This window comes from Oreochromis aureus, linkage group 5 (assembly GCF_013358895.1).
Source record: "Oreochromis aureus strain Israel breed Guangdong linkage group 5, ZZ_aureus, whole genome shotgun sequence".
In the NCBI taxonomy this organism is placed as follows: Eukaryota; Metazoa; Chordata; class Actinopteri; order Cichliformes; family Cichlidae; genus Oreochromis; species Oreochromis aureus.
Window position 1 is genome coordinate 32,451,517 of NC_052946.1, and position 23,911 is coordinate 32,475,427.

The 23,911-nt window shown below is 37.9% G+C and overlaps 1 protein-coding gene across 2 annotated transcripts in view; it reads left to right on the forward strand.

Annotated features, from left to right (window-relative positions):
• Nucleotides 1-18,530, forward strand: part of LOC116317786 (metabotropic glutamate receptor 4-like) — a 189,215-nt gene extending 170,685 nt beyond the window's left edge. For both annotated transcript variants that reach the window (XM_031736659.2, XM_039612154.1), the window contains 3 exons: nt 534-1,469; nt 13,346-13,592; nt 16,685-18,530. In XM_031736659.2, coding sequence (XP_031592519.1) covers nt 534-1,469; nt 13,346-13,592; nt 16,685-16,734 — 1,233 coding nt within the window. In that variant the 3' untranslated portion in view covers nt 16,735-18,530. The remainder of the gene's footprint in view (nt 1-533; nt 1,470-13,345; nt 13,593-16,684) is intronic.
• Nucleotides 18,531-23,911: the final 5,381 nt, after the last annotated feature.

The following is a 23,911-nucleotide window of genomic DNA, read 5'->3' on the forward strand; positions in this document are numbered from 1 at the left end:
TTAAAGGGAGCAGACCTTGTTTCCAATGATGAATTTAATTTATCCTCCAAAGTATGCTTAGGAAACTGGAAAATCAACAAAGGAGAATAATATTTTGAAACGAGACATCTCTTTCTACTTTGATTAATTTTTAACACAAAAAATTGCCAAAGCCAAAAAACTACAGGAATGGTGCCATTAGTTCACTGCAGCGCAAACATTCCGTTTCTCTTTTCCTCTCAGATCTTGCCCTTCAGAAAAGTTGACCTACCACTGAAAAATTTTGCTGAATGTAGGAGGAATACTTGAATAGTTTGCCTTTTTTCAACTTCTCACCCAAATAAATAGAGAGAACCAAAAACACGAATTCTCCTTGGCCTCCAGGGGTTCTGAGGAACATTCTGGATCAATAAAGCACCCTTTTGTCTATCTATCTCAGCTGTATGCAATTCTGTGAGCTTTGTACACTAAAATCTTTTCTCAGATGTTTCTTCTCTCTCTCTCTCTCTCTCTGTCCATTCGTCCCTTTCCACATTCCTCTGCTTCCCTCCTAGGTTCGTTCAATGCAGTGGCCCGGTGGTGTCCGTCAGATCCCTTCCTCTATCTGCAGCCAGCCCTGTCGGCCTGGTGAGCGCAAGAAGATTGTGAAGGGCATCCCTTGCTGTTGGCACTGCGAACGCTGCGATGGCTATCAATACCAGGCAGACACCTACACGTGTAAGATGTGTCACTTTGATTTGAGGCCCAATGAGAATCACACAGGCTGCGTTCCAATCCCCATTGTTAAGCTGGAGTGGAGCTCTCCGTGGGCAGTCATCCCTGTGTTTGTTGCAGTCATTGGCATCATGGCCACTTTGTTTGTGGTGGTCACATTCGTTCGCTACAATGACACTCCAATTGTGAAAGCATCAGGCCGGGAGCTAAGCTATGTCCTGCTAACTGGCATTTTTCTCTGCTATGCCACAACGTTCCTGATGATCTCTGCCCCTGATGTCGTAATCTGCTCCCTTCGTCGGATCTTCTTGGGTCTGGGGATGAGCATTAGTTATGCTGCTCTGCTCACCAAAACCAATCGTATTTACCGCATCTTCGAGCAGGGTAGTATGTCTGTGAGCGCGCCAAAGTTCATTTCTCCAGCCTCACAGCTAGTCATCACGTTCACCCTGGCCTCGGTGCAGCTGGTCGGGGTGTGCATCTGGTTTGTTGTGGATCCCTCCAAAGCTATTATTGACTATGAGGACCAGAGAACCTCTAACCCAGCGCTGGCTCGTGGTGTGCTCAAGTGTGACATCTCTGACCTGTCCCTCATCTGCCTGCTTGGCTATAGTATGCTGCTCATGGTCACCTGCACAGTCTATGCGATTAAAACCAGAGGGGTGCCGGAGACCTTCAATGAGGCCAAACCAATTGGTTTTACTATGTACACCACCTGCATTATTTGGCTAGCATTCATCCCAATCTTCTTTGGCACATCACAATCAACAGAAAAGGTAAGCTTACAACTAATACTGGAGTGCAATTTATATTTTTTGTCTGTCAGTTTCTTTTAAGACATGCTTAGTTTTGTGTAGCTGCATGTCTATCTTTAACACCTATTAGTATGGCTTTTGGCATTCTTATATTTCTTGACATTTATTTAGAAGACAAAATATAACCTCACAAATAATTGTAGGCTGGTGACCATGTAAAGCAGAAGTAGTCTTATCATAACTAACAGGTAGCGGGTTTACTTACTGACTTCAACCAGTATTACCTGGTTTCCCTGTTTTCCTTTAACAATTGTCTTTATCTTGCTTTAGTAGAATATCACAATTATCAAGAAAGACATGAAACAAAGATTATAGGAAAGATTTTCTCTACTGCTCTATCCAGTTAATCAACCTCTTGTGGGTGGTGGGGTGACCACTGGGTTAAGCCTTCCTGCAGTATTAAGCATTTATAATTAGATCCACCTAGGTCTGCTGAATTAAAGTGCTGTTTGAATGTTAAATATGTATCTAATTATATACTTTATATAATGACAAGGCTAAATTATGGTTCTACTCAGTTTTCTTTACTGCTGTTCTGTAATTTTCAAACATTTTGTGTAGTGCCAGTAATTATAAAAACCAAGAACTTAAAAAGAGGCTTGTGAATACAGAATCTGCAACGTGTACACATAAAGTAATGTAAATGTTTCTGTAATAACTCTGAAGGCAACACACAAGCCTGTGACTCACATATATGTGACAGCTGTATGCCACAGTGCATTAGGGAACCATGAGCTGTTTACATAAACACAAGCTCACACTCTTATTCCCATGTCAAATCAATGTGCCCGACCTCTTGAACCATAGACCTGGACTGTGTTCAGCGGGAGCACTGAGGTCAAGAGGGATCCAAATGGGACATGGAAATGGAGGTTGGGCTTGGACCTCACATTCAGAGGAGAAAGTCTGGGGACAAAGCCAAAGGGGTACAACAATGACACAATAGCAATGTGTTGATCCAGTTGAAAGAGGTGTTTTGGCAGTGTAACAAAAGGGGCTCGATGGCTACAAGAGAGGGCAGTGGTGAGGCAAAAAAATAAAAAAGCCCTAAAACTGGCACGGACATTATCAGCAGTGCCAGCATGGGTCTGACAGATGCAACAAATTAATCCTTACCTTCTTCCCTTTGGGATTAAACAAAACAATGCATCAAAATGCTGGCCTGGAAACTGGCTGTGATAGTTAGCTTGGTGGGAAGAAAAGTGTGTATTGTGGCTCAGAACACACCCCTGCCCCCTCCCAATTTCTGTAGTTTACAGCATTGCAGAAAATCTGCATATGACTGTAGCCAATTGTATTATATTAATGCAATATGTGATCAGCAGTACAATGACTTATTTTCATATGCTGCATGTTGTATTAATACTATGAAGTCCAAACTACAGGCTTCCTCTTACCCCATATATTAACTAGCATGAACAGAAAAGATGCAGACAACAGCATTCAGACGCTGAAAACTGAGACACCAGTTGAGTTTCATATTGCTTGATTAATGTTACATTTCCTCAATATAGTCAGAGGAAGAAAAAAACCATCAGCTGTCATCACTATACATTTTTCATTATCATACACGTAGCATACATAGTAAAGAAGAATTGGTCCAAGTGCAAAGCCCACATTATTTTTTAATGTGAGTGTTGCACATCTGAAGTCGCATGTCAACACCAGCCACGGAGATCAGCGAGTTCTTTGTTTAATCATTCCATCTCCTCTCTCTGAAGATGAAAGAGAATTATACAATCACAGAGAGATTGAACAGCTTTTTTAGAGGATGAGGTAATCCATTAGCTAGCCTGGCTTTGAATAGTAAAATAGAAGTGAAAAAAAAAATCTTTGAAGGGTATGTGAAGTCCTACTTTTTGTTCCTTTCTTCTATACCTCAGATGAATTTAATTTACAAACCCTGAAAACTTTTCTCACCCAGTCTTAATATAAAACACTTTTCTTGATCTAAATTACATGAGTCACTTATTAATTATTATTTCCTGTGGAAAACTGTACACACCATGGCTGGAGGACAGTTTTACTTTTATCATTTAGAAAACTTTTACTTTGGCCCTGAGCTATGTTAAGGTAAAGCACAAAATGGAACACAAAATGGAAGTTTAGCTTCAGGGAAATGTCCTACATTTTTTTTTTCCTCATTTGAGAAAGAGTAATCATATTTAATATATAACCCAAAAGGGCTTTTGAGTGTTGAGTCTGAAAAACTTAATTTAAGTTACTCTCCAATATGGTTTATAGCTTTGTCAGACCACACAGCATACTGCTACTGCAAATGTTTTTGGGGTTTTTTTACCAAGCACTTAGAAATAATGGGAACAAAGACCGGATGTAGCTTAATGAATTAGAATGAGTTTTGTCCCTTGAGAGCAAAGAAGAGCCAGTATTAAGATATCACTGTAGAAAAATACATCAAAGTTAAGAGGGCAGAGGTCAAAGCAGATGAATGTCCACAGAACATGGAAACATTGGTTTCTTGTAACGAAGGCTACGTCCACACTAGCCCGGATAGATTTGAAAACTGCGTTTTCGTCTGAAAACGCTCCGCGTCCGCACTATCGTTTTCAGTCGTTTTCACAGAGTTGTGCGTCCACATTGAAACGGCCAAAAATGCTTATGTTCCAGTACTGTGCATGCTTGAAATGCAAGACGATTCGACCTGCCTCATTTCTGTCTGGCGTTTATTTACTTTCTGGCTCTTTGAAACATCGCGGCAAAATGTTGAGGAAAAGCACCGAGTTTTTTAAATGGACTAACAATGAGGTGGATTTGTTGCTGCGAGTAACACAAAAGTACAAAGTTGCAAAAGCGAGTGAGAATTAAAGAATCTGAAGAAAAGCTATCTGAAGCATGTACAAACTGATATTAATCTTTAATAGGGCTGTCAAAATTGAGAGCAAACAAAGCAACTGCTGTATAATGTCCTCCGCTATTTTGGTTTAATTGGTCACTTGACTGCATCACATGACTAAAATGTGTCATCATTTTCAAAAAGTCTCCGTTTTCGCTGTCCACACTGCGATGCAAAAGCACCGTTTTCGAATGTATGCATTTTCGAGAGTGTTTTCAAAACGCTGCGTTTTCCTTGATGGAAAAAGCCGTCTCAGTGTGGACGGGAGGCCAAAAGGATGTTGTGGAAGTAGCCGAAGAGATAGTTCCAAAACCTTGAAGACAATTAAAGTCCCAAGCACGCTGAATACAGATATGCATGTAGTTGAAATTCTCTTGTTGAAATTTGCCGTATACAGGACATCTGACCCACGTTAACTCATGGACTGAACATACACACACCCACAACCACCTACACACACACAATGGACAACCGTACCCTCAAACACACAATAATAACATGGACTGAACCACCACTCACAACCACTAGCACTTTATATAGCCTCTGTAGAAATTATCCACATATCTCACTTATCTTAACTGCACTACTGTATAGTTCTGTGTAAATAATCATTCTGTACATACAATAATTTTTAATTTTTAATCCTACAACTGTTTATAACTTGCATAGTTCACATTTCTGTACAACTGTATATCTCATATTTCTGTATATTTTTTTTATTTCATATTTATATCCTGTTCATAGCCTGTACATAGCTTGTACTCACTACAGCCTGTACATACTTATAATTATAGAATATTCATAACATACTTCATACCGTGTACATTATAACATACCATAATAGACCCATTTCTGTAATATACTTACATATCTATATTATTGCTAACATATATTGTAATATATCTATATCACGGCTAAAGCACTTCTGGATGGATGCAAACTGCATTTCGTTGCCCTGTACCTGTGCATGTGCAATGACAATAAAGTTGAATTCTATTCTATTCTAGCTAAATTTAAGGGTATTAATAACAACAACAACAACAACAACAACAACAATAATAATAATAATAAAATAATAATAATAATAATAATAATAATAATAAATAATAATAATAATATTGGAATCATGATGATTTTATCAAAATAGTAACAGTCAGTCAGAACAGTAATATTACTGCAATAGGAGCAATAGCATGCCTTCTTCTGTCTTTGTAGTGTGTACTGCAGAGGGATAGTCCATGATGGAGAGCATTTTGTTCAATGACCTCCTGCTTTACACTGACTTGGAGTCAAGTTTTTTTTTCCCAATTAAAGTTCTGGCCTTGAGAATGTTTTTTTTGATTCTGTTGCCATGTACTCTCCTAGAAAACCACTCCACAGTATATACACAGCACACAGTCTGAATGAAGACTGCTTGAAAATCTCGAGAATATTTTTGTGCACAAAACTAAGCAAAAAGAAAAGAAAAAAGAATAATCATCTTGTTCTTGTACACAGTTGCAGTATTGGTCCTCTATCCTATTTAAACTGACACCCTAAATACTCTAAAATTCCAAATGTAGGGATGTTCATGGGCTTGATTACACTTCTAACCATCATAAGATTGTTGACAATCTTCCAGGTTTTAGTGCACTTAGGAGATTATGCAATCTGCCTCATCAGGACAAACAAATATCCACCATTATCTCAACTCTAGATTATCTGTAACAGCACTCTACCACTGCAGAGTGGTCAGAACTTTTACAGGTGGCTTGAGTTAAACTGAAAAGCTGAAGTGAAGAGAAACGGACAGGATAGGCCCCCAGTGGTGCTCTTCTGTTACCATGAAAACAGTGACATAGCTGCCATTTACATGTCAACATTTCTGATGAATGTGGTCAAAGCCAATAAGACCTTTAAGGAAACTTGTTATGCCCATTTCTAACTCCATATTTTTACCCTGTTAGAGTAGTTTGATGGTTCAAAATAATCTTTATCTACATGGGATGTTGGCGCACACAATGTATCCATTGCCTAAAGCAATCAGCTTGAGCCTTTTTCTTACTCTCACTTACAGCCAACTTTGCTCTTATTTGCTGCTCCTCATAAATAGAAGATCTGAAAAGCAGCTGTGTACCTGGGATGACTATCCTAAGGATACACGCTCTCATTGGCATCATACTGCACAGAACCAACAGTAGGAAGACTCAGCATGTTATGAATTTGGTCGTGTATAATATGACCACTCATCATTTTAACAATATATATATTTGGAAATGAGGAAAAGGATAACAGGAATAAATTTAGGAAGTTAGATCATTAAGCAGATTCAGAACCATTTTAGGAAGTGTGGACAAATAAAATTTCTCTCCTGTTGAACAGTTACAAACATTGCATTTTGGAAAACTTGTTAGTTGAGCAGGAAAGTTAGCTAGTTTTGCTGTGCCAGATTTTCTTCTTCTTGTTTTATTTTTTTTAAATAAAGCCCGTGACTGATTTGCTGAGCTGTTATATAAACAATGATCTTATTTAAGGAATTAACATGTCAAAGCAAACACACCTCATAATCATTGTACTGTAAATGTCAGGCTGCACAAAGCTTCACAGCCCACATTGACGAGTCTTTCAGAGCAATTAAATGCTCCACTTCCTTTGGGTCTCGCTTTACCTTATCTAGCTGTGTACGCACTCATCACCCGTTTACAGCAGGCCTCTGCCTCAGCATTACAAGCACCGTCATTTATTTGTCATCTGGTGCCAAGATACATGCAACGAATGCCATAGGAAGCTTTCTCTATCATTTAAACGAGGACATCTGGTCTATCTATGGAGTGTTTATGCTACCTTCAGGAATAGATGTGACACCTGCTTACCTGGAGAAACTGCCTAAATCAGCGGCTGTCTCAAAGACATAGGCAGGAGGAGGGGCAGCAGACAATAGCATGCATGGGAATGAGGCTACAGCACAATGGGCTTAGCTCAAATTCAATCAGCCCACACAAAGAGGTCCTGCCATTACAGTGCATGAATCGTCTGATGAATTGAGTGGTGTTGTTTATTTCTGTATGAAGTCTCCATCTCACTATTGGCACCGTTAGGACAAAAAAACAAAAACAAAAAAACTGCTGTTAAAGTGGTAGTCAGACAAAGAAGTGGGAGTTTCAGTTCAACCAGACCAGAGTCAGGAGTGGGGTTTTTTGTTATTTTTTTGTGTTACACAGTGTAATCTGTGTTCATACCTGCTACCTGTTACCACCCATTCCATGTTCCTATCCATTTCTCCCTTTGTCTTTTCTCAGTTGTAAGATAAACAGCGTTATTCACAGAAATGCCCCTCAGGCTCTGTAATAAATAATGACGATTGATGCTATGAAGCAGAGGAAGCTAAGCAACATCTTGGACTTCAGAGAGCAGTTGTTGCATTCATTAGGCCTAGAGCACCGCAGCCCTCTGTTGACCTCTGGTTGCTTCAATAATGGGTGGATAGGCCGTGAAGCTAATCAAGGCCAAAGAATTATGATCTTTATAAATGACAATCTGCCATGAAGCTATATTTTTGTGTCCCCTAAGGCTTCTATTTGTTTATTGGCTTAATTAGAGTGCAATTATATTGAATTCTCATGCAGCAAACTCCTCTGCTCAATACTTCCATAGCATGCTGAGAAAAAACAGTGCCTTAATATTGTGAGGGAATTATGCAAGTTTAAATAAATTTGATTGTTTGCATCCTGCCTCAGAGACTCTCTTGGGTTGAATTGGAAATGCAGTCTGTTCACATTTATTAGCCGTCAAATTAATCTTATGAGTTATCAGAGATGTTTTTACTCACTTTTGCTCTACTCCCCGTAGGCCAGGGTGTGGAATTGTTTTTATCACTTCTACAGGAATGAAAATAATGAAATGCAATTCCTATGATTACTGTAAGAAAGTAGATTATCGTTATTGGTTATCTTCATGTGTATTTTTTATGTGAAAATCAATTGCAGAGTTACCAACAAAAAAACAACTCTAATACATCTTCAAGCCCAAGGCAACACAGCTTCATTATGCTGTGTTTTCACAACCATGTAGAGGCCCTCTCTTACAAAAACTCTACTTACTACCTATTCTGCAAAAGTATTGTATGTTAATTAACTGTAACGACTTCAGTTCAAAGGTCATGGGTATAGCAGATTGTTAATGTTTTAAGTTTGTGTTAGCCTGGCGATCTAACAAACGTTAGCTTGCTACTTTTGCTTATTTAGGATGCATTACCATTGTTGCTCAGTTAATGCTGCATTTGCTTGATCTCTGGCTTGACAGAAGTTGAGCTGTGTAGGAGTAAATAAGAAATCAACATTTAAATATGACCTTATCGTTTCTGTTATGATTCTTTTTTTTTCTTTTTTTTTGTTAGTGGAGCAGAGAAACTGAGACTAAAGAGCAAATTCAGACGCCCAGAGAAGCAGATACAACAGCAGCCTAACTGCTGTTACACAAAGCACTGTGTTCAGTTGCATGTAGTATTTGTGTGAGTGCATTACACTGTGCATAAACATTTTGCAGCTTCCTTTTTTGCTTTAAAATGTCAGTTTGTGAGCTTTTTCTCTACATTTACTTGCTTTAGGCTCGGTGTGGCTCACCAGACTTATTATCACCATATAACAAATTTTCTTTACTTTTCTTTACCACCAAAATGACCACACCTATTAAAAAAATTCTGGAGGCGACCCTTGCTCTTCAGCTTCCTCTTGTGTAATACAGCCATGTTTACTAATAATACCATTATTTCACCTACGTTTTATTGGAGTACTGTTGTACACAAGTATGTTTTTACTTGAGTAAATATTTCCAGGACTCTTCCCATCACTGATCCTCCAGGTACTGATAGATCCCTGCCTTCTTTCCATCTAGTTCAGTCATTAACGCGACTATGAGTACTTCTTCTATGTTATGTTTTGCCTAAGGCAAGCTACGCTAATGGCAGTGTGATGATATGTGTGTGAGATATATGGCATCTCTCTTCATTTCTCTTCCAAGTTGCTCCAGTCATTGAATGCTCAGGTGCATTTCAATCAGGAGGAAACAAATTAATGGACTGAATATTGGATGTGCTCTGACATTGAAAACAGGACTCCATTTGTAAGCTAACATCAATGAGGCAATAGAGAGGGGATGAAAGTTTCTTTTCTCATGGCACACGCTATCTGATGAAATACCAAACAATAATATATTGATTTCAAGTAAGGTCAAGGCAATAATTTCCTTTCATATAACATCTTATATTATATACATATTATTATAACATATTACCATAGACCAACAAACAGGCAGGGCTGACATTAGCTTATAAAATGTGCTGATTTGTTTTTCCATTGTTCATCTATAAGAAGGCATCAATTACTATAAAATCTATCACTTTGTCTATGTTGCTGTTACAATTGATTCAAAAGGTAAAATTAACAAATAATTGTTTATTTCAAAAAAGAAAACTGTTCATGTACTAACTAGTCACTTCATTAGGTACACATGCTAGTCCTGGGTTGGACCGCTTTTGTCTTCAAGTGCCTCAGTTATTCTTGCCATAGATGTACCAAGGTGGTGGAAACATTCCTCTTAGATTTTGGTCCATATTGAAAAGATATCATTACTCAGTTACTGAAGATTTGTTAGCTGCACATCCATGCTGTAACTCTGCTGTTCCACCACATACCAAAGGTGCTCTGAGATTGATTGGTGACCATGGAGGCCTCTGGAGTACAGGGAACTCATTGTCATGTTCAAGAAACCAATTTGAGATGATTTCAGCTTTATGACATGGTTTGTTATGCTGCTGGAAGCAGCTATCACAAGATGGGTACACTTTGGTCATAAAGGGATAGACATGGTCAGCAAAAATACTCGGGCAGGCTGTGATGTATTGCTAAGTTGGTACTAAGAAGCCCAAAGCATGACAAGAAATATCCCCCATGCCATTGCACAACCGCCACACTGAGCTGTTGTAATAAGACAGAATGGAGCCATGTTTATGTCAAATTCTGACACTACCACCTGAATGTTTTGCTGTAGAAGTCAAGACTCTTAAAACCAGGGAACATTTCTGCAATCGTGTATTGTCTAATTTTAGAAACTGTAGCTTCAGTTCCCTGTTCTTAGCTGACTAGCTGTCCTTCAAATTGCCTTTCTTCCCCATTCTGTTCAATTTTATTTATGTAGCACCAATTCACAACGGCGGTATTATTATAGAGACCCTACAAAAATACAAACATTACTCCATTTAAACTTAAGTAGGTCATCTTGATCATCTCTACATACCTTGCCTTGAGTTGCTACTGTTTGGCTAATTAGATATTTGTGTTAATCAGCAGCTGAACAATTGTACCTAATTAAGTGGCCAATGTATATTATCACCAACATTAAATGTAAAATATAAAATAAACTATTATTCTTGCACACTGTACTATTTGGCATTAAATCCACTTATATTCTATTCTTAGCCTCTACAATGTGACAGCTTACTGATTGTCCTGATTTATATCACTGCTGACATAATGTTCAAAATTTAAAATTACCTAAGGTTACAATAGATTAAATGATAATAACAATAATCGTGCTTGAACGTGACCTAATTTTCAGTGAGATATGGTGCAGTTACATAATCATAGTAGTTATTATTGGAACTGCGTTGATTAGTTGATTAGTTGAGCCACAAATAAAGCAAGTTTTTATAGCTCTGACATAGGATAACTGACTTCTTTTAGTTGCTCGACATCAAAGATGATTTAAGAGTCTTTTGTTCCTTGTTTCAATAATTTTACAGACCAAAACTGAAATGATTGAGAATATAATTTTCAAATTTTTAAAAAATGTTATTCTGACGCAGACTTTAAATATTATCTTCTCAGATTTAAAGTCATTTTACTGTTCTTATTTATTCTGTGCCTGCCAACTTGGTATATAATCAGTGACCGAGAGGATGGATTTTAAGATGATATTATTCCTGGGTGAAAGGCAGCAGAACACTTTTATGTTCTGTTTATGTGATGAACAGCTTGGGTTCAACAGTCCGTCCCTGAGGCAGCAGTGAACCAAGCCCTGAGCAGTTCACTGGTTAATACTCCCCACAGCTGGGAGGGGAGCGCTGCAGCTGTCTCTCTATAATACTGACTCCATTCTTCCTTCTTCTCTTCAGCCAGCAGTCTCACATGGAAAGGGGGTTGGCTGAGTATATAGGGAAAGCACTGTGGAGAGTCAAAATAATAAAAACAAACAACATATTAAAACAGAGGTCACGTATGAGAAGCTGTTACTTTTGTTGAATCAAAAAATAGCAGAGACCTGATGAGGAAAAACGTAAGCTAGTCAAAAGAAAGATTGACTCTTAAATTACCAACATATAAAATACTAGTGAGTAAAAATCTATGCATGAGAGGATTTATCGTCTGATTCGAATATTGTCCCTGCAAGAAATAACAGATTCTGATTTGTTGGCAGTGTGTGTTCATTTGAATACCGTAGTCGACTGTGGTTTAATTATCTTTGTAAATCAGTGATTATGGTAACCAAAGAATGAAAAACCTGCTCTCGTTTCAGTCTTTCTTGTTGTTTCCATTGAGATTCGTGTTGCAGTGTTTCATACTGGAAATCTGCTGCTCTATTCTAAAGGGAAAAACAAAACACAAATGGTCCTCATAGGTCCTCAAAAGAGCTGTTATTTTTTCAGCTGTTCAGTAAACTAAAATATGTCTCATTAAACACTTTTGAAATTGATGGACATGCTGATAGTTAATCTACATTAAGAATAAATCTAATGGAAGACATTGCATTTATTTGTATGCTAAAGCCCATTCATAATTGTTTTGTTTTTATATTTTCACATATAAGTATTTTTCATTTTTTACAGAGAGGATAATCCTTACTACTCGCACCTGTCATCCTCCGAGTAAATATATTAAATCTTACACCCACAGCAGGTTATAGCCCATTACATTATTTGAAGCCTCACCATCAATTTTGATGCATTAGGAACAATTTTGGTGGAATTAAAGGAACAACAAAATCTCTCATTATCTGGACTTCACAGTATTCATACATTTGTCTATGTAGTTACACCAGATAAATGATCATAATTAGATTCTTGTTGTGTGTTACACAGGTGTAGTAAATTACAGCAAGCACAATTTCTATCCAAACAAAACTCCTCCTTTTTAGTGAAATGAACTTTCAATTTTATATATATGTAAAAATTAAATTTTATATATTTTATCTATATCTCGCTCTATATACCTTTCTCTGTATATCTCTCTCTATCTCGATCGATCGATTATCGATGGATAGATAGAGTGTGTGTGTGTGTGTGTGTGTGTGTGTGTGTGTGTGTGTGTCCCAATATTAGCCAGTTGTAAAATCATTCCTCAATCAGTCACAACAGTATGATGTTTAGAAATTGCATAAGCTTTTCTTCTACCTTATTGCATCTTTAAAGATGACTCATTAATTTGCTGCAGTTCTGCAAACAATTAAATGGAATGAATGAAGATGATACTCTGTTGCCCTCCCCCATAATTTGGAGGATTTGACCATGTGTAAAATTTTCATGAGCTTGTTTCTTTTTTATGGGCCTGCTTATTATGAGTCAGAAAAAGATCCAATCAGCTGGCGTGATCAAATCTGTGTTCAGGGTGGACGTGATAGTCATATTAAAACTAGAATGGCAGAAAATTAAGTAAACACTGTGGCCCTGGCTGGCTCAGCACACATACACCATAAAAGCAGATAAGATGCTGATTTAAAACAAGTTTAACACATCATTTTCATTAGATAGCTTTGCAGCTTCTACTGGACAAAGTAGATACTCGTTTAAAAACTCCTTGACCAACGCATGGGTCATTGAATACTCCAATTATAATGATGCACAGCACATGTCTCTTGTGCTGTACATGTCACTGCCCACACAGAAAAATCTGTAATGCAAAACAGTGTTAAACTGTTTGTATCATTCATTTTTGGTTTTTGCCTCTTGCAGATGTACATCCAAACAACCACGCTGACGATCTCTGTGAGCCTGAGTGCTTCAGTGTCCCTCGGGTTGCTCTACATGCCCAAGGTCTATGTGGTTCTTTTCCACCCTGAGCAGAATGTGCCTAAGCGCACACGGACCCTCAAGGCTGTGGTTACTGCTGCCACCATGTCCAACAAGTTCAACCCCAAGGCTGGACTCAGACCCAACGGAGAAGCCAAGACCGAGCTGTGCGAAAGCCTCGAAACACAGTGTAAGAGCAAAAATGCAAATGAGGAAAGCTTTGACTAGAAACCTGCTCGCTTAAGTTCAGGAATGTTTTGTCCTTCCGTGACTGTAAAACAAATTGATGCAATGATAGGATGCAGTGTGAAAAAAAAAACCTTATTAACAAATGTATAGCATGTTATTTAACACTTCATTGAATCTAGTAAATGTGCCACTGTTATTCATTTGGTGGTGAGGCTGTGGAAATTGTTTTTCAAGAAGCATTACAGGAATCACAATTATGTGTGTGAGAATGAAGTCACAAAGGAATGGATTAGAAAGCATATTCTGGAGTCCAACAATGGAACTAAGACGCCTGTAAAACATTGAGGTATGATTTTATTACTGGCATCAATCTTCTCTTTTTATTAAAGTGAATGTTTTCCAAAATGTCAAACTATTCCCAAAGTGACAAGTAAACAAGGGTAACACACGTCCTTAAAAAAGTCCATTCGTCTAAATTTTAGGCCTTTTCTAAAAAGATGAAGATGACTTTACCACATCTTAAAATTTGATACAGTTTGATTGTTTCACTTTGAAATGTGTTTTTGAAAAAAATTGTATTGATCATGTTGTAACAAAATTGCAGTATGAAACCAACACGGAGTCAATAACTGCTAATGCAAACTGTACAGCCCAGTCAGAAGCATACAAGTCTAAAAAAAGGTTAGGACAGAGCCGTGTTTACCACTGTGCAGCATTCCCTTCTTTTAAAAACAGTCTGTAAATATCAGGGAACTGAAGAACACCAGTTGCTTCACTTCTGGGAGAGGAATGTTGTTCCATTCTTGTCTAATATAGGATTCTTGGGTCTTCTCTGTTGAATTTTTCATTTGCAAGGCCTATGCTGAAAAAGATGTGGAAAAAGAAGCATATGTTCCTCTAAAACCTATGTATACCTTTCAGATCTGATTGTGCCTTTCCAGATGTGCAGGCTGCCAATTCCATAGGCACCTCCATACTTTCAGAGATGCCGGTTTTTGAACTGAGTGCTAATAACAAGCCAGATGGTCCCTCTCCACTTTAGTCCAGCGCATATGTCCATGTTTTTACATTTTTGAAATTCTTTATTATATATTTTTATTCATCTTACCAAAGAACAGTTTTCCATTTTGCCTCAGTCCCGATGAGCTGTGGCCCAGAGAAGACAACGGTTTTTCTGGATCATTTTCACATATGGTTTCTTCTAATCATCATACTGTAGAAATTTAACCTTCATTTGTGGATGGCACAGCAAATTGTGTTCATAGCCCTGACCTGTGTCCCTTTATTCAGATTCTCAAAATCATTTTGTGATATTATTTAAAATGTACTATAGGTGTTGAGTTAGTCAAAGTCTTTATTCTGAAAGCCATTATTCTATAATAATGAATAATGAAGTAATTATTCTGAAAATTGTTCTACAATTTGTAGATTTTTTTTCTGAGAAACGCTGTCTCTCTAAAGTGTTCTTTTTTTATAGCCAGTCATGTTACTGACTTGTTGCCAGTTAACCCAATCAATCGCAAAATATCCCTGCAGTAGTTCTCGTAGTTATCCCTGTTCAAACTTTGAGACATGTTACTACCAACTAATTGAAAATGAGCTAATTCGTGAAATATTAAAATGTCTCAGTGTAAACTTTGTGTTTTTTATTTCTATCTGTTTGAATTCTGCTATTTATATTTATATTCTATTTATATTTTATATAGCGCTCCAGTTCTTGTGTGGAATTGGGTTTCTAATAATTTTCAGTTTATCTCTGACTTAAACTGTTGATTTTTGTCGTGCAACCATTGGTTACAATTCATTATAATGCAAATATTTACTTGCTCTATCCTGTAAAATGAAGCTTTCAGATTGGGAAACCTGTCTGCATTCATTACTATTTACTGACATGCTATATATAAACGGAAACAATATTCAATAGATAAATTATTGAATCACTAATCGAAGTCTAGTATTTGCACACATTATTAAAAAAAAACAAGAAAGGTGTGACTCTCTTTTCTAAAGCAGCTGAATCACTGTGTATGCCTCCTAATCTCAATACCAACAAAAATGCTTGGCACTCCTGTGTCAGTGACACACTGTGGATTTATATTAGTGAGGTAAATAATGACCTCAGCAACTGAGTCAGCAGAAATTACTCAAGTGGCGTTCAAAAAACACTCTTCTTGCCTTAAGCAGGGAAAGGTTTTTATCAGTCTGTCAGCCGAGATGTGTTCCCACAGTGTGGCTTGAACTTATAAGGAACCTTTTGTCAGACATTTTAAGCCCCCCACACCCACACCCACTTTTAAACCACAAGTATTGACAGCTGTTTCCTTTCATAGGAGAATAAAATAGCTGACATTATATTTACTGTTAGCACAAAACCAGAAATCAATGTAAAACTTATCACAATGCTCTGCAGTAACAATAGCACAATGGTGTGAGGCCAGTCACGAAAACTACATGTATCCAAACAGAGCAGCATTAATTCCATTCTTGCTTCATGTTTGTGTGGATGGTTAAAAGGGCCTTTTGTTAAAATAAGTGTCGAGAAGGCAGAGACGCTGAATTGATAGCCCGCAGCAAATTATCCTGATGGGGTTACCGTTTACAGGGGCTATACAGTGTATGGCTATTTGAATGAGCGCCATTTGTCATTGTCAACGCCAGTGTGGATATATGGCTTGATGAAATTGAAAAATTCCTGTCTGGGCCAGCTCCCCCCAATGCTGAGATCTAGTGGCGATATGTCAGGATTTATCTGCTCCCACTCAGAGAATCAGCTAACACAGTCCGGGGAGACAGCTGGAAAGTTAACTCCTGATAGCTGTGAGGAAAAAAAATGGTGGTGGTGGCTAAAGGTAATAGCTACATTTGGCACATGCTGAGGGGAAAAACATGACCTGAGAACTAGGAATATCATAACCAATCAGGAATTAAACACATTTTTTTCAGCTCTGTGTAGCAGTTCCTTACTCTTGTTACTACAGGAAGAGAGCTAAACAAAAAGAGCTTCATGCCCAAATCAGCTCCCTTTCTTAAGTTACAAAGTTTACCTCAACTGTATCTAACTCTGACTCTTCCTTCTCATTTCGTCTCTTTCAGCGTTTTCAACAAAGCAAACCTACATCAGCTACAGCAACCATGCAATCTGAAGGACAAAGGTTGTTATCACGATTCAGGATTTCCGTCCCAGCAAAGAAAACAAAACATGCAGTGGAATTTCAAGCATCCGGCAAAAATAAATAAAGTCAAATAAATTAAATAGATATGTCTTTTTTGTGGGTGGAGATCAGAGAAATATTGGACAAAGACGCAACATTGTGTGGAAAGAGCACATGAGATGCAGGGATGGACAAAACAGGGGACCAGAACAGATAACAGCACAATTTTAAGGTTCCATCTTTGGTCTGCCTCACAAGAATACATACATAAAAGAAAAATGAAAATATTTGCATGGCAGAGGCCTATAGACTGAAGGATGGAGCTTTCCTTTTCTGTGTTTACATTTCAGCTATGCCCTCTTTTAAAGACTTCTCCGTCATCTTTCGCAGCGCTGACTGAAACTGAACTAAGAGTAAGAATATGTTCAGGTTCTTAATGTCGTCTGCCAGTTTTGTGAATTATAATTAATCTTCAAATCCTCAAGGCATCACAAGGGATTAATCAACACCAAAAAGGCATGAAAACATGGTCTATGGATCTCTGAGAGGGGCTTGTGTTTGTTTTTATTTCTAAATGTGTTCTGGTCTCGTGAGTCAAATGACTGGAAATATTGATCATCACAACAATGCAACAGATCTTTACCAGACTCCATGTATTTTGATTTCCTCTTCCAAGTTGCCGATGAGTTAATAAGAATGACTACACATATAAAATGGTCTCTGCTGATTTTGAGCATGCCAGTTTTAACATCCTGTGTTGTGTTGTTTAAAAAAAACAAAAGGAAAAAAAAAAGGAATGCGTTTAAACTCTGTTGCAGCGTTGTTAAAAATTGTTTGGGCCTATTGTACGTTAAAAACTGTTCTCAAATGGTGAAGGTCTAGTGAGTGATTGTTTATCTGTGCTACAGTAAGGCCATGATTTGTATTACCAGCTAGCCCAAGGCTGCCACTGCCCTCTGCATATCTGTATGTGCTTTGAAACAGTGGCTCATGGTTAAAATAAACAGTGTTTTAGCCAGATCTCACTGTGAGCTGTTATCCAGGATGACCCTACCACCACTGCCACCAGCTATTCTCACACATTCATAGTGTAAGGGTAAAGTTTAGCTGTACAGATCCATTAGTAGGGGAATTAAGATGAAGTATGCCCTTGAGAGGATCATGCAATATACCCTGAAGGTGATATCCATAATGGACCAGCTACTGAAAAAAAATCATGTCCTCTTCAGGCACTCTTGTGATAGGGAGGAGGTGTCAGGAAGTTGCAAGGCATTTTAGCAAATGAAATTCTAATTGCAAAACTATACAATATCTCTATCAATCACTCCGAGTTGGCGGAACAGATTAAGAGTTGGCTTCGTGCAGTATAAAAGCCCTCTATTGTCTTGGGGAAAATATTGTGGGGTCATTTGTGTTGTGAATTCAATGCTGCTTTTCATGCCTCCCTCTGTATTACTTTCAACACCATTTGTGTTGCAGAATAAAATGTGAGTGCTGACCAAATTAAATGGTAAGTTAATGTATGTTATTAAATAGATTGATGATGTCTGCTTTATGTCCTGACATATCTTAAAATTGGGGAAAAAAATACAAAAAGATACAGTGCCTGGCTATCTATGTATTTGTTAAACCTCATGAAAACTAATGAAGTGTGTGAAGCATGTTTAGTTTTTTTTTATACAGAATTTTATTTCTATTAAAAATGTTTTAAAACTTTATTGTCCATTTTCACATTTCTGTAATTCAAGAAAGTTGAAAATTGGTTTGTTTATTATTTTTTGTCTTTGTTCAGTTTTTCAACAGGTTATCATTAACAGTTCCTGTCTGGTCTTGTACATATGTTGCTTGAGTTTTTTTTAAAAAGAGAGAGAAAATGATACATTAGCAAACTTACAATATCCCTAGCTAAATGATTGGCAGCACTTCTGTGTGAGTGAGTGTGTACTTTGTTCCCAATGTAAAGTGTTTGTCCGCCCTGAAGAAAATAAGACAATGGGTGCCATCCTCTGAATAATACGTTGCCACAATTGCTCTGATCATAGTGCTGGAAGGACACAGAGTTGGTGGAAGGAAACATGAAATTATTTAAAATGAATGGGGAGCCCCTACTTGCGTCCAAGGCCTTTGCATGCAGAAAGCTCTCTGCATCTATCATCTTCTCCACGCCTCCCTGATAGTGTGAGCCCACAATACAACAAAAGGCTTGGAAAATAACAGTCATTGCATAGCAAGAGCAAGAAGAAACAGAGCACAGAAAAATGACGCTCTTTATCAGTACATTATCAGCACATTATTAGAATCATCATTATTAATAGATCTGGAAGAAAACCCATCAAAAATCAGTCCTCCATCTCAGTAGGTTTTCTAATGACTACTGGAGATGATCCAAAAAGTAGATCACAAGACATGTTTGTACATCTCTCATGCTTTTAAAAACACAAGCTATACGCATACACTGTCCAAATGTTTATTACAATTCATTTAACGTCACCAACAGTGCAGGTATGTAATAAGATTGATCTGATCTACATAACTTGACACCCTATACCACACCTCAGTAAAGCCATACATTTAAACTACAACCGATAAAACAATTACTCAATTCAAAAACTGCAGTATCTTCTAAATGGTAAAAACTTCAATTCGCAAACTTTTAATGTGAAACAGCTGAAGAAGGGCACAGCAAATGGGAGGTGATCATAATGAATCAGTGGTACACTACATGCTGTTTGGACTCATTATCACCAATCCTGATATACTGCTAAATTCAAACCAACAATATGGTGAGAATTGCATTAGTTTATCAGTTCATGACATAAATGATTTTGCATATTTAGCACCAAAACACAGTTTGCAATATGTATGTATGTGTCTGAAAGTGGATCTCTCCTTTTTGATTCTGTTCTGCTTATCAGCAAGTGGTGGCAGTAATATTCCATAAAATGCAGCAGTGAGCCAACTGCAGACAATCAGATCTACATTTTTATGTTTTGTGTTTTCTAAGAAAAGCAAACAAAACTGGACTTTTGCATTGTCTGCCATCAGAGGAATGTTAGCAAAGTCCTTCTGGAGGCAATGAGCAATCTTGAGCTATATGTGTTATTGTAAATGTATGTATGAACAACTACATTACTGCATCAAATACAGTAAAGTAATGGTTGACTGATGATGTCATGGATGTGCTGTGTGTCATGCAGAGGTAGGACCAAATGCAGGACTTGAACACAAAGGTATTAACTAAGGAAGGCAGCTTTTATTGCTGTAGGACCAAACACGAAAACAAGGAAACAAAACTTAAACTGGAAACTAGGAGCTAGGAGAAAACTAAGAATAATGAGCAAAACTGAGGAGCTCGGGGAAACACACAGCAATGTGGAAAACGTGACAACATGCAGAGGAAGACAGAGGAGTAAAATACACAGAGGATAACGAGGGGATGGGAAACAGGAGGGAAACACAGCTGGAACTAATCAGACTAACAACACGGAAACAAGACTGAACATAATGCACAAAGGACAGGAGACTATCAAAGTAAAATAGGAAACATGGGACACACACTAAGGCTACGTTCACACTGCAGGTCTTAATGCTCAATTCCGATTTTTTGATCAAATCCGATTTTTTTGTCTGCTTGTTCACACTACAAATAAAACGCCACAGCAAACGCGCTCTAGTGTGAACGCTCAAAGCGGCCCGCATGCGCAAAAGAAGACGTCACACACAACTCGCTCTGTTTAGACCCAGAGCAAACAATATTGTTTGACTGATAGCCCTTAAAATAAAGACTTCAGACTTTACGTTTCCCAATTTTTGCTTTAAGTTATTTTGTTATTTACATAATAATGTAGATAACCTAATAATTATCCTTATTGCTGTTTTAGAGAGGCGGTGCTTCAAAGGATAGTTGCAGATTTCTGTCAGAATCTGCAGATTATACAGTACAAATAAAATGTTCACGTTGTCTTCCCAACAGTTTCACTGACATCTACGCTGGATGGCCAGGAAGCATTCGCGATGTCTTCTCGGGCGCTTCTCCGGCACTGATAATTGGCGTCTGTCCTGTGTCAGTGACGTAAAAGACAGATTTAATGCGACATGACCATTCAAACAGCAGTCGCTTTCTAAAACATCGGATATGTATCGGATTCAGTACCACATACGAAAGTGACCCAGATCGGATTTGAAAATATCGGATTTGTGCCGTTCACACTGTCATACCAAGATCGGATATGGGTCGCATAGGGTCAAAAAAATCGGATTTGATGCGCTTTCGCCTGCAGTGTGAACGTAGCCTAAGACACGGACTGACTGAATACAGGAAACAGAAGAGGTGAGAGACACAACTGGAAAACAGATGAATAAACCTGGAGACAGAACTAACATACATGAAAGACAGGACAGACTACACATTGAACATGGATGTAGGGGAGGCAAATAAACAGAACGATTAATACAACTAAAACAAAGAATATAAATCAAACACTGGGTCACAGACCCAGGACCATGACAAGTTATTTTGATCCAATGTCATGATGGTGTCAAGATAATGATTGTCTCTGGCTCACCCCATCAGACTACTTGAACAAATGTCATCCTAATGCATATAATTAATATCGTAAGAAGCAAATAGATAAGTACACTTACTAAGTGAACTAACTGTGACATTATCTTTGAGGTAACAAAATATTCCTAACATCAAACATTTGCCAGTGGCAATGATATCTTGCAACAGGAGTTGAATGCTCTAACTACTGAGTTCCAATAGAATATAGCCCAAAAATAAGATCAGCACTCAGCACCAAACAACTGAACTCAAGACTTATTCAGGTTCTCAAAAACAAATCCACCAAACTCGAAGTAGAAAGATTTAAACTTTGTTGAGACAAAAGTGTTTATTAGAGAGATAGTTATGTGGATGATATATAATGTCTGACTAATAGAACTTATAATAGCTGAATTCATGATTGATACAAGCAGTTACAAAAAGAAAAAAAACCCTACTCTAATGACTTTTTCAAATGATGGTGCAACCAGAATCTTCAGCCCATCAGAGACTTGAGTGTCTGAAACTATGGACTTTTGTCCCAACTTTGCAGGAGACAAGTGTGAATGTGTTATTCTGCCAACAGCTGGCCTCTCCTTGCTTCAATGCGTCTGACTCTGAAAGAACAATATTTGGGACAACTTGAGATGTTGTTCAGCAGCACAGCAGCAAAATACACTCAAGAAAAAAATTTGTGTGGGTGGCCATATCGACACAACTGTCGAGCGATTCAATGCAATCTGCTCAACTGTGTTATTGCAGACAGGGAGATACAAATACTCAGATAAGCATTGAGGGGGTTATCAATACAGGCTAATGATACACGTATGAACCAGTATGACACTAGAAATGTACAACTAGATCTCTGATGAAGTGGTCTCATGATATGAATAGTGACAGCAAAATCAAGAAAGTAAGCTTCCGTTTTGAATATAGATCTCTCCTCAGCATTATGTGATCTTAGTAAAAAAGACAGCTGCTTTAGAATAGTGGAATAAATGAATTTCAATGCTACTCACACAATAGGGGGAAATATTAGCATAGAGTCTATGCAAACCCCACCATTTGACTACTGGATCTTAGAGCAAGCAATAATCCTTTCTTATGTTCTTGAAATCATCTTGCCTCACTTCCAATTGAACCATGTCAAGTCTTTAAAATGTGTAAATGCAAGCCATCTGTCTTTGCTCTGAAAAGCACTGCAAAAGTAATTTAATTTGGTTTTAGTCATCAAAAACATTTCATTAAGCATTTAAACTGGATCTGACTGCAGTGGATGGGAAGTGAAGTGCCAAAGCTGAGACAATTCTCATGCAAGTATGAATAGCTGAGCAGATAAAATGTTTATCCACTAGTCCGCTCCCGTGTGCACCTCAGAATAATACAATACAACTGCCCTCAGGTGACAGAATGAGTGCAGGAGCACATTTGTCTCGAATTGAGCACCAATATACAGCAGGATTTGAGAGAAGCAATGCAGTGATGCTTTCTCTCTGGGGTCCCGTGACTGGGCTCTCTCAGCTGTGCAGCTATGCTATTGTATACCATCACAAATGCAACACTGACAGGGGCTGCTTTGCTGTAAAAAGCCTGATCTAGAGGCAGCATCAGTCGAAGAGGCTCAACCAATTCACTGTGGACAGGAACAGAAATGAATGTGTGTATTGAAAAAAAACAAAACAGCGTGTAACAAAAATAAACTGGAAATATTTGAAAAGCTGTCTGTCCCATTTCTTTAAACATTCCGCTAACATCTCATTCATCTTTTGTCTTAGTGATCACAGACATGCTACTATAGCTCATACAGTACACAGCGCATACGCTATGTTGCTAGGAAACAGTACCTCATGAATATCCTGCAGTTACTGCGCAATCAAAGGAGTAATGTTCTGATAATGCAGTCACTGCATAAAAGCAAAACGTCGAATATACCAAAATGTGTTTCACTGTAGTTTTTTTGTTTTTGTAGTGTGTTGCAACATGCATGCAACATTGTAACCAAGACTGCACTGATGCATGTGCTGCACCATCATTTTACTTTTTGTTTAATGCTTCAGAAAGTTACTTTATTTCTGTTCTCTCTGCAATGGCAAAAATGTGACTAAAAAAATGTGAATATGTTATCAGCATTAATGCTATGTTTGCATATTGTAAATAAAGAATAAAGAAATTAGAGAAAAGAAAGAAAAATACCACATCGCTCTGACTGCCAGTACTTGGCTAGAAATGCCAACCAAGTTTCATTCATTCATGCCACTCTGCCAGAAGCATTATTTTACTTGCTTATTTTACTGATTTCATTGGGACATGAAGATATCATTTGCAATTTCAAGTCAGAGGTTAAGGTTTTAAAGAAAACACACTCCTCTGTAACGCTCAACACGTCATCATCTTGACTGTAGAGTCCATTGAACAATATTTCTAATTGAGCCCCAGGGAAGATGAAGAACCAGACAAGTGCTGTAAGTAGAGCTCCCCAGGTTAAAGAGAGACACTGTGGTAATGTGTTTTCCTCTGGGGAGAAAAACACAAGTGTGAGGAGGTGGGTAAAGTCTTTACAATGAAACTAGGCCATCCTAAAAAGAACTGGGAAAGGCTGTGACAGTAGAATACAGAGCCTAGTTT